Genomic DNA, 14,075 nt, shown 5'->3' with positions numbered 1-14,075 from the left:
TGGCTGCTCTGCTGCCTCAGGTGTGGCTGCTCTCATTCATTGACTTCATATCCTGCCACGATGGGGCTTCAAGATGAGCTTCAGCTGGGCTGTAGAGAAACATGCGAGTCACATGACTCCTCCTTTCCTCCATCTTTTGTTTCTATGGTTTCAGCCAGCAACATTCTTGTCCTCACACCTGTTTTAAATGGTTTGCAGAATCAGTTGTTCTTTTAAAAGTGCATCATTATGCTGTGAAGGGCGAAAGTGTTATTCATTGGAGTGGAGTCTGATGACCTGCTCCAGTGAACCTCAGCATGAGACAGAGCTGCGTTCACCACATCATGCTGCAGGTCCACGGTGAGAGCTGCTGGCTTTACTCCCGCTAATGCCCACAGTTGGGTGTAAAAAGACAGTGTGTTCTTCACTGACAGGTGAAACGGCATTTTAACAAACAGAGACACTGAAAACCACTTCACTGAGGTTGCAGAAGTTAAATGTGAAGCGGCCTGGTTTCATGAAGCAGGGAAGTCTGACCAACCAGAGGAAACCACACGGCCTCTTTTTAACCCCGCTCTGCTTGTTTTGTCACATCAAGGTTAACCAAACCTCAGGCATCCTCTAAATCTCTGGAACTGCTTTTGCTCATAACGCTAGCAGTAACTCAGCAAAACACTCCAATATCATTCAAAAATAAATAGTTTTTACTTTGCCTACTGAGTCAGTGGTTGTCAAACTACATTATACCAAAAGGCACAAAAAACATGAAAACAAGGTCAAATAGTTCTTTTTCTTTTAATGTTTTTGGTTTTGCTTGTTGTTTATAGATTTTAATTTTGTTAAATGGTTGGTCATTTTTGTTTTGTGTTATGTTATTCTTGTGTTCACACCAGTAATTAAAAGTTTTTTTTGAATGTGTTGGTGAGGAAGCTAAGAAGCTGGGTATTTCGCCATATCCTGTATCTTAAATCAAGTGTTGGGTCTGATATTTAAACCCACGTCTTCTTTTATTGGCAATAAAACACATGCTTCTGCTGTTGTTTTCAGAGCTGATACATTTGTTTGGTTACGGCTCAATGATCACAGAAACATGTTTTCAAATGTGTTTAGTTTTTTAGTGTCCTCTAAGCACTTCAACTCTGTTTAACACGCAGTGAGGTTTTCTTTTATACCTTTTCTGTGTCAGAGGTTTAGAAATGAAAAATCCATTATCTTCATTCTTTGAGACTGAAGTCAAAAACACAACGTGGTATAAACTCATTGGACACTTTAAGTCCACTTTGCTAGTACCGGGTTGGAGCTCCTTTTGCCTTCAGAACTGCCTTAATCCTCAGTGCCAGAGATTCAACAAGGAAACATTCCGGAGAGAGTTTGGTCCATATTGACATGATGTTTTGTCGGCTGAACATCCATGATGTCAATCTCCCGTTCCTCCACATCCCAAAGGTTCTATGGGGTTCTGGTGACTGTGGAGGTCATTAGAGTCCAGTGAACTAATAACTGTAGCCGTGTAGCTCTTTAAAGATTTCAAAATCTTAATCAGTATTTCATGGCTCTGAATTTGAGACATCAAAGTTGTGTGTTGTTGGTGAAGTGGGTTTGTGGCCTTGAATCAGAACTCTGTGAGCTGAGGGGCTGGGCTTTATGCAGCTTCTGACACCACCCAAACTACTGATTTTGGAAGTTTTATTTCTGTCCAATCATAGTGAAGCGATAACCTCTTAATCTAAGTATATTTAGTGAAAGAATTTGGCAGATATGCACAGCTCTGTTGTTGCAGGTGTGCTAATGCATCGTGTCGTCATCAAGGCTTAATGGCAGACATTGTCATGTCCGTTTATACCAGGGGTCTGCAACTTTTAACTGTTAAAGAGCCATTTGAGTTTGTTTTCTTTTGATAGAAACTTACTAGGAGCCGCAAAGTCTATTTTGATACTGCTGTGCGTTCATTACAATGAATTTTTTAATAATAATTATATATGATGCTTCTTTTGTGGAATGAATAAAAGCAGAAATGTAAAACGATACTAGCATTTTCTTAACATGTGAAATTATATTTTTATTTGATAGAAGCTCATATGATTTCCTTTCAAAATAAAGGACGCCTTGTGTCAGACCGGATGATCATCCCAGTTCAGTTCTGGACAGCATAAGATAATATGTGCTTTAAACTCATAAACGATCAGAATTTTTACCAAAGTTTTCTTTAGTGTTTGAAATATGTGTATTCAGGAGGAAGGATAGAAAGAATAGAGCAAACAAGACCTCTTCAAGTCAGCAGGAATATAAAAAGTTAACCTTTAGTTTATCTTTGAGGTGCACCTCAGTCATAAATGTATAAACTTAACTAATCTAAATTAAATTCATGCTTATTTAGTAACCCTTACTTGAAATAAAATAATATAATTTTATTTTTCTTTAGCCATAAAGCCACTATAGAGAGGTAAAAGAGCCACAAGTGGCTTTAGAGCTGCAGGTTGCAGACCCCTGACCTAAACATATTTATATTTTTAGCCCCATTCTTTTCTAGTTTGGCATAAAAATGTAAGTTATCATGATTTATTTAAGTTTGTTCCAATTATTTCCATATTGAATTATTACATTGCCATTTAGAAATGGTTTCATTGTTGTCATATATTTCCAGGGTGAAGTATGATCATTTCAGTCTTTAAGACCTGAAATGAACCCCTGGCGAGGGATTTAACCTCAGCCTGGGAAGAGTTTTGACTTTAATGTCCTCAATCTGATGCTTCAGACATGAGAAGACCTCACGTCACTTCAGCCAAACTGTAGGCTGATGTGAGAGGACCTGCAGCCTGCGAGTTATGACGAGGTGGCTCTTATGTCACCAGCTGCGCCCCCCTCTCTGTAAAGGACTCTGAAACGCTGCTCCTACCACTCATTTTTTAAGTCACCCCGCTCCCTTCTGAAAGCATAACTACTGGATGATGAGGAAAATAGTTGAAACACCATCTTGATCTCATTTGGTTGCATTTTTCTGCACTTTTAGTCAGCAGTCAGTCCCTGTAGATACACGCCAAAGCCCCCACAGGCGGGGCGGTGCTCATTTTATTCTTTCAGGAGCTTTCACAGCTCTGTCCCAAGTACAAATCTGTCATACCCAAATGACCACCTCACGTTTAGTCTATGAAAATACAAAAGAATAGACATCCCAAACAATAATTTCTGGAAGCAATCATGTGGAGAAAACGGTAAACACATGGTTCAAACACACACCTTCAAGCTAGTAAACAAACCCAATTCCACAGATTCTACAGGAACTTCATCGTTTTATGGGACAAAACTTAGCATAGTGGGCAAAAAAATAGACAAAAAAATATGTGTGAATGTGTGAGGGGGGGTCTAATTAATTATCTGATTAATTATCCAAGGCCTGTTGGTTCATTCTATAAACATAAACATGAGTTCTCAACATCTCGACATTTTGTTTAGTATACATTAGAAGCTGAGAAAAATGAAATCTGACACCATTTTCTTAATGTCCCTGATAAAAAAGGTACATGAAAGCAGTTTGCTGCTAAGTTCAGAATGGAACAAAAGCAGCTGAAGTTTGCCTCTTTTCTGCATCCCGGTTTACTTAGACCGACTTCTCCTTCAGCCTCTGGTTGGTTGAAAGACCTGTCATTTTTAAAGTAGGTTTGACAGAAAAACAGCCAGCAAGTTTGGCTTTTGTTTTTAATTATGGTGGAATTTTTTTCCACAGGAATTTAAACATTTTTGATTTTTGAATTGAATCATAAAGTTGGCAGAGTTGTCCATCCCCAGTTTGAGGACAATGTGTCAGCCGGGGGCTGCTAGACTCCCACTCATATCAGTACAATTATGCAGCATGTGGCGGCGGCCATGTCTGACCAGGATTGTTGAGCAGATCCAGTTCAGTGATTTTCTGACAGCCGGCTCTGATTGGCTGATGCTTGTGTTCTTGTTGCAGGTCAGGGAGTGTTGCTACCAACTGGGTTGAGATCTTCTCATTTGTGAAGAACCTAACAGACCGATTTGTGAGGTAAATATCTGCTTTCTTTGGTTTCCAACATGAGATTTTACTTTGCTTCTACTTTTAATTGTTTTATATGTTTTTATGTACATATTTATTAATTCTTTAAACACTTTAAATGATGTAAGCTTTCAATATACTACGCTTTGTTCAAATTTTAGTTTGAGTTTAAGTGCTTTATAATTAAAGTATTATTATTATTATTATTATTATACTGAATCTCCTCAGTTTTTTGGAAGTAAAGATGTATTCTCTGCATGGACTTTTCTGCTGCAGATTTGCAGTTGGTAAATGCTTACAGCCAAATAGATCCATCATCCATTATCAAATGAGTGGAAATGATCTGAGGAAATGACCAGCAGGAATTGGAGGCCCATAAGTTATGACTCTTCTTGCTGATCAGCAGCTTCTCTGCGGGTTTCTGGTACAGGTGACATTAGTATTTCTGCACACAAGAGGAGTTCCCACTTGCTTTCCTTGCAAGCGTTTTCTACGCCATCGTCTTTGTCCATAAATAATGGAAGACAAAGCAGCAGGAAGGAGCCTGAAACATGCAGCTTGCATAATGTTGAGTCAGGCGGCGCCTGCCAGCACAGTACAGACGGTAGCGACCTAGCCAGAATCAAGTGGTTGGTTGAAGAAAATAGCAAAGGCACCAGGTGGGAGTGGGTGGCAGAGAGGAGCAGTCTTCTGGGCTGTGAGAATGGCCATTTGCACCGGGGGGGTCCGGCTCCACACTTCTCCCCTGCTTCCACCACAGAACGGCTGACAGGCAGACAATGTACAGTAAAGCAAGACGACGCTGGAAGGCGACGAGGACAATCTGCTAAACAAAGCTCGCTCACCAAGAGCACTTCTGCTCCGCCATGTGGACTTTTTCATCACCCCCCCTCCTACATCTACCATGGTCTGTCCTCGGTATTGTCTCTTTTAGAGTCCAGGATTTCTTGATGCTTCTGAAAATTTCTCGTTTAACCTCCACTGAAAGCCTAATGCTTTACGTTGAGACACCAGCCTTGGTTTCCCTCCGTTTCCTGCGAGCACAAGCGGGCTCCAGGCTACTCCCCACTCTGAAACTTGCACACAGGATGTGAATGTTTACGGCCGCTCTGTTCCTCTGCCAAATCTGGTTTAAAGATTGCGCTATGTGTGTGGGGGAGGATGGCGACTGGGCTACGTGTCATGTGGGTGAGAAGAATCAGCACCTCTCCTTATGCTCTGAACACTTTGCATCTCTGAAGGAAGCACGTGTGTCTCATGATCTGAAGCTGTGCTGCCTCTCTGGATGGCGTTTGAGACAGCAGACAGGTGTGAATGTAATGGAGTTGGTGGTTACCTGTAGCATCTTTGCTTCAAGTTCCACTCCAGTCAGCTTTGGATCTATTTTCCAAGTGTTGCCAGTGCTCTTTTAGTGATGATTCTACTGTTTTTAGCCAAAATCCAAAAACTTGTAGGACATTGTTTCTGTGGCAGGAGTTCATTAGAAACTCACCCCTGAGTTGTTGGCAGGACTGTTGGCATGGAGGAAACCTGCCTTGACTTCCTATCAGCCCTTTGTTTACACTCTCCCCCAGTAGCTTACAGCCCCTCACAACCTCAACCTAACATTAGCCTCAGACGAGGCTAATGTTAGGTTGGGTTAGGTTCGCGGCTGTCAGCTCCTGGAACCGGAACGGCCGGTGAAGCGACCGGGGAAATACACGCTCTTAAAAACATTAGTTCCAGCCAAACATTCGGTAGGACGAGGAAAACATGGGCGTACATGGACCTAGGGCTGCCACGATTAGTCGACTTATCAATAAGTAATCGACTGTTAAAATAGTCGACTATTTTAAAAGTTGATTCGTCATTACTTTATATTATTTGGAGTTGGAGTGTAGTAAAGTTGAAAGGTGTAATGGCTTTCTGCTAACTTTTTTGACTATTTTGATGTTTATTAGGGTTTTTTTAGGCTATTTTGGAGTTTAGCTAATGTTTCAGCTGCATGCTAGCTGTTTTGGCTAACTTAGGCTTTTTTCGGTTTTTAGGCTAATTTGGCATTTAACTAATATTTTAGCTGGCTATCAGCTTCAGCGTTTTTAGCTATCAGTGTTTCAGCTGTTGTGGTGTGTTGATCCAGTCACATAGTTTCAAACTGGTTCAAAATCAGATGTTGCATTGACATCAGGGATCAGATAGATATTTTATTTACATTATATTAATCGGCACAATACATTTCAAGCATCTCTTATTATAGATATCCCAGCAGAAGTCTCTCACCTGGATATCACAAACAGATCAGGGTATTTTATTTTATTAAATATGGCCCCAGTTTTAGCTGAAGGTACTCAAAAAGACGTCTGCTGTGTGGAGATACTTCACAGTCCATGACAATGACATTGCTATAGAAAACTGCTTCACGTGCAAGTTTTGCATCTCAAAAACGGGGGAAAAAACTGTCTTTTAACACAACAAACCTCATTAGGCTTTTCAAAAACAACCAGCAACAACGCACAGTTTACCAAAGGAACACATCCTGAAACAACCCAGAGAATAGAACAGGCTGAGTTCTGACAATGTAGACATGTTGGTTTTCATCAAGTAAAACATTTGTTTTATTTGTCAGTCAACAATAAACTGTCAGCATTACGAGTACCGTTCTAAAAAACATATTTCTGGCCTCACATCATGGCACTGCAGCACTTTTATGTGCTCATTTGTTTACAGGCCTGCTAAATATTTTGCTGTTTTTATTTCAGTCAAATTTATGTTTAAATTTGCTCTCTATTTACTTGTTCATAATTCACTATTTAAAATGACTGATAAAGCTACCATAAAGAGAAGTGTTCTGCTTAAGTGTAAAATGATAATATATGATGAATAAAATGAAAATGGGGGACAACCTGGATCTGTTTCTTTTGCTTTTGTTCTTTTTTGTTTTATGCGTAACCAAAGGATCCGATCAGGACTCAGAATGGGCAGCTGTTGAATTCTCTCATCATGTGTGAATTTCTTTCGATAAAAGTCCTTTTTTCAACCGTTATTTTGAAGATATTTAAACCCCTCATTTGTACTGGAATGATTCATTTTTCATCATAATGTCAGGATCTGCAGCAACATTTCAATAACTTCCCTTTGAGTACGTTTACTGAAGCTTTGGTGGTTCTGGAGCGCTCCCCAAACATTCCCAATCCAAAGCCAGGAGGGGAATTTCTTTACTCTCTTGGAACAGTTAGAGTCATGTAAGGAGGTTCTATTTTCCACAGAAAGTGCTTGACAACTGAACATGTATGAAGGATTTGACACACTCTGTGCTCAGGGATGCATCACAACGCCCTCCTAAAGTCACAGGTACAGAAAAGTGCAGCAGGATGTTTGAGTGAGTCATTTTCGGTGCACCATGTTTGCCTTGTGATTAATCACTTCCTGCTTTGAAGTCACACTCTAAGATTAGCTGACATTAAAGGCGGTCCTTCTGCTCGCTTCATTATGGATGCAGCTTCATTCTCTTTGACTGAACTCATAAATGAAGCTTTAAATAAAACTGTCACTTATATTTAATCCTCTCTAGATGTTCTGATCATTTTATATCTTCTGTTCGGGGGGGGTAATCTGATAAAGAGGATGGCAGACGGAAGAAAGGATTTAATGGAGAAAGAAATAAAAAACAGGATTAAATGATGTGTGGATTACATTCAGCCTGGATAACAAGTGAGTTCAGCTTTTCTGTTATGGACTTCTAAAACAACATTTGTCTGTTTTGCTCGCAGCCCGAGGATGAGGGTGTCCTTCATCGTCTTCTCGGCCCATGCAGACGTGCTGCTGCCTCTGACAGGAGACAGGTACTCCACCGCACTGCCACCTGAAGTCCAGCTGACCTTTATACTTTCACTTTTCATCAGCTCCAAATGTAGGACGTAGTGCAGGATTTCTATTGAAAGTGTTTTTGTTGGGCTAATGACAGTAAGTTATGGGATGGAGTTTAACTGGTCTAAGCCCTTCACAGTCTCTACTTCATTCACTCTTTGCTTTTCTTGACTGAAACATATCAGTGAGGACTCGTTCATCCGGGCTGGATCCAGAGCTGAAACACTGTTAGAAAGGTCATCTGGACTTCTTGAAGTCCCACTCTTCTCTAATAAGACTCTTACCAGTTCCATTTCAAAATGAGAGACTCTTGGATAAGAAGCAAAGAATCTACAGACAAAAACAAAAAACAAAAACAGATTCCCTGGCAGAAAAATGATGGTGGATCTGTAGGTTTTCCTCATGGCTGTGATGATGGGAGGAGTTAATGTTACCGTTGTCCTGCCTACCTTTTTTTACAGGCTAATTTCACAATATTCTGAGTTGTAAACAGAGGTGACCTGACAGGTTTCATAAAGAAAATACAGTCCAAAACTGTCTCCCTGCTTGGGCTGTGGATCGTTGCTCAGGTGGCAATCTGATTCACGAATCGAACCACGCTTCTTGCTTTTTAATATATTGTTTGTTGCTATGTGTGTGGCTTTTTACTGGATGTATGAAAATAGAAATAATTTGTTTTAAATCCCCATCATTTATAATTTTATTTTTTTAACAGGAGATCAGAATCAACAAAACTGATAAGAACCCAAATATTGAAATAGAAAGAAATTGTGTTTGTCATTTTAAACAAGTTTTATTTTTTTATTTGATCTTTTTAACAACCTTCCGGTTAAGTTCAGCAGTAACATAAACAGCTTAAAAAGCATTAACAATAATTGTTTCAGAAGTTATGTCAGTGAACAGAACTTCAGTCTCAGTTTTTGAACAGAAAAAAGCTCTCGCTAGTTTAATTTGGAAAAGCGGAAACTTCGCCAACATGAAGATTTGTTTACTTCTGGTGACAGTAGCGCCGCTCTTTCGGCTTTGTCTTAATGTATAAACTTCAAATCCAACATTATTCTGCATTTCAGAGCAAAACTACATCGCCCCAAGATAATGTTTTACCACACTCCACTATATTTAAAAAGATCACGAATCAACGATGTTGGACGTTGCGAATATTCAGACTCAAATTTTTGCGAGTATTCGAGCACTCAGATACTCGTTGCAGCTCTACTCCATGTTACATTTGAAGAAAATAAATGTATTATTCCAGATCTGCTGCACGGTGGAGTCAGGGCAGGAAAGGGAGGTTTCATTCAGTTCTGACCCTCATGCTGGAGACATTCATTTTTATCTGAAGCAGAACTTTGCTCTCAAAGTATTTCTTCAGGTATAATGCCAAATATTGTGTACTATATTCTCAGAAGTGTCCAATCACATTTAGCCTTTGCACGCGCTTCATCATGATCCTTTCCTGATGGCTTAAGGAAACCTCACAAACAGTGTTACTGAATGAGGAAAGTAAAGTACAGGTCACTTGTTGTTCCTAGAAACCGGATTGAAGCAGGTCTGCAACGTTTGCGAGACGTGAGGCCTGCAGGAGAGACGTACATGCACGAGGGAATCAAAAAGGTCAGATTTAGTTTTTGATTCTTGATTCTTTGAGAAAAACTGCAGTTTCATCCAATGTTTTCTTCACTTTGACCCTAGGCATCAGAACAGATCCAGCAACAGTCCACCAAGTCCTCCACCATCATCCTGGCTTTGACAGATGGGAAGCTCGATGTTTACATTCATGAGCTCACTGTCAAAGAGGTGAGCTGAGGCCCTGTGTGCCTCCCGTTTCACGCCGACTCCTCTGTTGATCCAACTTCCTCCTCATCTGTGCTGCAGGCTAACGAGGTGAGGAAGTATGGCGCTCGAGTTTACTGTGTGGGTGTCAAGGACTTTGACGAGCAGCAGGTAAAAGACTCCATGAGATGTTTATTCTGATGTAAAATGTTGTTGTTGCTGCATGTGTATCCAGAGTTCTGATGTGAGTCCTGCATGCGCTGTGGCATCTGTGGTAAGGAATTGACATGAGCTCCACCCACCATGCAACATTGGGTTTAAAGGCAGTTTCTTTCTGCTGTCCCTTGTTCCTGCACCAGACTTGACTGTTTTCCTTCAACACAGACTTCCTGCTCGCTTTGTAACCATCCGTAACCAACGGTTACCAATGGCATCTATTGGTAACCACCCTGCCACGAGCTGGTTTTAGTAAAAGACAAAGCCGTTTGTGCTGCAGTCACTTTTTGTAATTGAGCAAAGTGTGGCAGTCATGCCATCTGCTGTCTCCTCCTGCTGATATGAGACTCCGGCACAGAGAGGGACTCAGAAAAGGAGAGGCAGCCTCAACTCTGTCCTGATCCTTCCTTCATGCTCTCCTCCTTATTCCAAAAGCTTGCAGAAATCGCAGACGCCAAAGACCACGTGTTTCCTGTTAAAGATGGCTTCCACGCTCTCAAAGGCATCATTAATTCTGTAAGTTGACTTTCATTTGCTTCTCAGTCGGTCATGCTGTGAGGGATCCTGTGTTCCAATACATGTTGCTGAGTGTTTGGCTGCTGTCCTAAAGATTGTTTGGAAGAAAAAGAGAACCTTTAAGAGTGAGGTGTACATCTTCCTATCGTGGACACACTGTCCATGTGCACGTCCCACTGAGCACGTGTCCACAGTAATGTGTTGAGTGTCTGTCCTCACAGCAGCAGAGCTCCTCTGCGCTTTGTTCCTGTACTACTTCTTCTCCTGGAATGGCGTGTCCCCTCAGCTGCAGGCGCTCGCCTGCTGCCTCCTCGCCCTCTGCCAGATCATTCTTTGATATTTTCCATTGGCTGCTGCTTTCAGGCTGTCAGCTCTGCGACGGCTTGTGTGGCTGTGTGAGCCCAGCATCCTTTCAACGTCTTCATCTTAGTACATGTGTTAAAGTCAAGGCCCGGGGGCCGGATCCGGCCCTCTGGGTAATTCTATCCGGCCCTCCAGATCATTTTATTTTATTGTTATTAATGACCCGATGTTATCTTGTGCTTATTTCTAACTTGTATCATTTTGACAAAATATATTTTTATGGAGAGTAAAATATTAAAGTTATTTAAGGTTTAAGTTGATTTATTCTGGAATAATATTCCTGCCTTTTTATTATTCATAATTACGTTAAAAGTTACAGTTTTATAGTTTTAAAAATTGTCATTCTGCTAGCTTTTTGGACTATTTTGGCATGTACTAAGATTTTTTAGGCCATTTTGAAGTTAAGCTAATATTGCACCTGCATACTAGCTGTTTTGGCTAACCTAATTTGGCATTTAGCTAATATTTTGGCTGGCCATCAGCTTCAGTAATTTCAGCTATTAGCTTCAGGGTTTTTAGCTATCAGTTTTAGCATTTTTTAGCTATCAGCACTATTATCTTCACCTGCCTAATTCAGCTTACCGCATTCACACTAGTATTATCACAGGCAATGCTATATATCTAGTTCATAATTATGTTAAAAAGTTACTGTTTTAAAGTTTTAAAAATGTAGTCCATTGAATGTTTATCCTGTTCGACCCGCGACCTAAGGTGTGTTTTGGATTTTGGCCCTTGTGCGATTGAGTTTGACACCCCTGCCTTTAGCACGACTCCTGTCTGAGTCCCAGCAGGCGGGGTCCGCAGTGCATCGGAAGAGAGCAGAGCTGCTCATGTTTGTCCGCTGCAACTGGAGGACTGCCAAGGGCGGGACTTCCTCCTCCTCCTCCTCCTAAATAATGCATCTGCAAAAGTATCCACAGCAAAAAGAAACTCTGAAAGTCTAAAAAGATCTAAAAAGATGCTCTGACTCAAAGATCTCTGATACCAGAAGCATTTTGTTCTGTTATGGCAGGACTTTAAAGAATTCAGAGAGGACTTTATGTAGGGTTCTAAACAGAGCAGCTAAAACCAAGAAGAACTTCTGAAGAGTTCAGACTTTTAGAAAGATGTTATTTAACCTAACAGGTTTTAGATGGTGTGTGTGTGTTTGTAGGAGTAGTCTGAGAGCATTTTGAAGACATTGCGTCTGCTCAGAAAGCCAGCCTTGTTTCCAGCATCCAGATGAACAGAGCAGCATTCCTGTGAGATTAGTAATGCTGGATTGTTGATGACTTGGCTTCATGTCATTTCTCTGTTTTACTGTGAAGGTTTCAGATGATCTATGCAGCTTCTTTCTCTGAAAGGAGCTCCGCACAGTGGATTTCTGCAGCTCACAGGCTCTTTCTTCTTCTGCTCTTTCTCCAGCTGCAGGCTTATCTTAGGAAACACTGCATTTCTGATTGTGTATCCTTTTTTCTGAAGCTGTTCATTTACATGGTTTTCATTTAGTGTTAAACCTTCAGCCTGTAGGTCCTACCCAATTTTCAAAGAGATGCATGATGAGGCCCCTGGTCTCATCATGCATCTCTTTGTGATCTGTCCTCCCCCAAAAATCCTATTAACTCAAGATGATTTGAAAATCTATAAAATGAGGAAAATGGCTCAATGTTTGACACCAGAGTGATTGAAATATCAGAAAGGATGAAGTAGCTCAGCTAGAGAACATCCAGAAGCAATAAACAACACTGAAGTAGCTGGGATAGGCTCCAGCAGCTCCTGTCTGGAGCAGAAGATGGTTGGAGGTCATCATAGACCAACACAAACTTTTTACTGAGTTTGTGGGGCACACATCACTGTAACCTGAATCCTGCTCTGCTCTCATCATGTACAGGATTTTAGCCTTAGAAAAAATGAACCAGAGGGAATTTTCTGGTCAGTAGTGAGTGCTGCTTTTCCTAGAATGAAATGTTTTGGAGCAGAGGTGAAGTTCTGGGGCCTCTGTGTCATCACAAACATTTAGGTTTGCTTCATTGTTTTGTCTTGGGAATTGCCGAGGAAGTAATTAGAAGCTAAAAGCGAATATCTGCAGATCTGTCTCCTCCCTGCCGTCATGCGGCCCTCCCTCTGAATAAGCCATCATCTCCAATAAGCTGCCGTGAACACTCCCTTCTTCCAGGTCTTCAGCTGCACACGAAAGCCTCAAGTGTTCCCCTTTGGGGTTAATATGCTTCTTTTTACCGACTGTGAGCTGAGATTTGCATAGTTCCCCCTTTGTTGATTTATTGAATCCTGGCGGGACGTGCAGCTCAATGACAGTGGGCTCACATGGGCCTCTTTATATGATAATGCAAGATCCTGGAGGTATTTAATAGAACTGCAGAGCCGTTATAGTGCTGCATAATTTTGCCATAAAAGCTGACACAGCTGCTGTTTTACCTCCTGTTCTCTCCGCCGCTCTCCTTCAGCGGCCGGCTCTGATCAGGCACGCTGCTGCAGCTCTAATCTGTTTTCTAAACTTGACAAAGAGGATAACTGCACACACTCCCTGTATTCATTCTCTGTCCCAAAGCACTAATGCTCCCGTTTCCATGTTTTCTGCTCTGCCAGATATTACGACGCTCGTGCACAGAAATCCTGAGCGTGGAGCCGTCCAGCGTCTGCGTGAACGGTATGTGGATGGACCTGCTAAAGTCTGACCCACGCACGCACGCATACATGCACGTGCACACAGGATTTTAACTGAACTAGAGCTCCCCACAGATGTTACAGATCTTTCAGAGTTGCATCAGACAGAGAAGTCTGAAGTGGAAGGTCATAACCAGGGGTCTCAAACTCGCGGCTCTCGGGCCATCTGCGGCCCGCCGGATGATGATTTGCGGCCCGCGTCTTCATATAAACGATTACTGTTGGTGCGGCCCGCAAGGTTGATATGAATGACAGTTTTGTGAAGAGCTGAACGAACCAATCACAGTGAGGAATATGACTCTGGAGGCGGGACATCGGCGGGCTGTCCAGTACCTCCTCCCTCATTCATTCATTCCTCCAGTCAGATGGGAGGACGAGGAGCTATGAAGCCGCTGGAAGTGCTTTCACACTGAACGTGATTCTTGCGCCCCGCCCCTCCATCGCCGCGCGACAAATTCACAGCGTGCCGCTCATCAAAAAGCGAGTTTCTGACGCCGCGCCGGGTGTTGGAGGAGCTGAATGTCTCTCTTAGAATGAATGGGAGACACGTGGAGTTTTATTTATGTCAAAACTCCAGCAGAATTAAGACATTTCCGCGCACGCATCAAACATTCTGCGCGGACAAATCAGACTCTCGCGAGCGCCTTTTCCTCCTCCACAAGCAGAAAAACTCTGACTACTTCCACGTGCGTGAGTGATGCGC

The 14,075-nt window shown here is 41.8% G+C and overlaps 1 protein-coding gene across 1 annotated transcript in view; it reads left to right on the top strand.

The window, feature by feature from the left end:
- The window catches only part of antxr2a (ANTXR cell adhesion molecule 2a), a 71,092-nt gene that overhangs the window by 2,843 nt on the left and 54,174 nt on the right, over positions 1 to 14,075 (top strand). The window contains exons 2-8 of the mRNA XM_036213460.1: positions 3,932 to 4,003; positions 7,744 to 7,815; positions 9,373 to 9,454; positions 9,533 to 9,637; positions 9,716 to 9,784; positions 10,265 to 10,345; positions 13,295 to 13,355. Coding sequence (XP_036069353.1) covers positions 3,932 to 4,003; positions 7,744 to 7,815; positions 9,373 to 9,454; positions 9,533 to 9,637; positions 9,716 to 9,784; positions 10,265 to 10,345; positions 13,295 to 13,355 — 542 coding nt within the window. The remainder of the gene's footprint in view (positions 1 to 3,931; positions 4,004 to 7,743; positions 7,816 to 9,372; positions 9,455 to 9,532; positions 9,638 to 9,715; positions 9,785 to 10,264; positions 10,346 to 13,294; positions 13,356 to 14,075) is intronic.

This window comes from Oryzias melastigma, linkage group LG9 (genome assembly GCF_002922805.2).
Source record: "Oryzias melastigma strain HK-1 linkage group LG9, ASM292280v2, whole genome shotgun sequence".
Lineage (NCBI taxonomy): Eukaryota > Metazoa > Chordata > Actinopteri > Beloniformes > Adrianichthyidae > Oryzias > Oryzias melastigma.
Note: the sequence above shows the minus strand (reverse complement) of the source record. Positions and strands in the feature narration are given on the sequence as shown.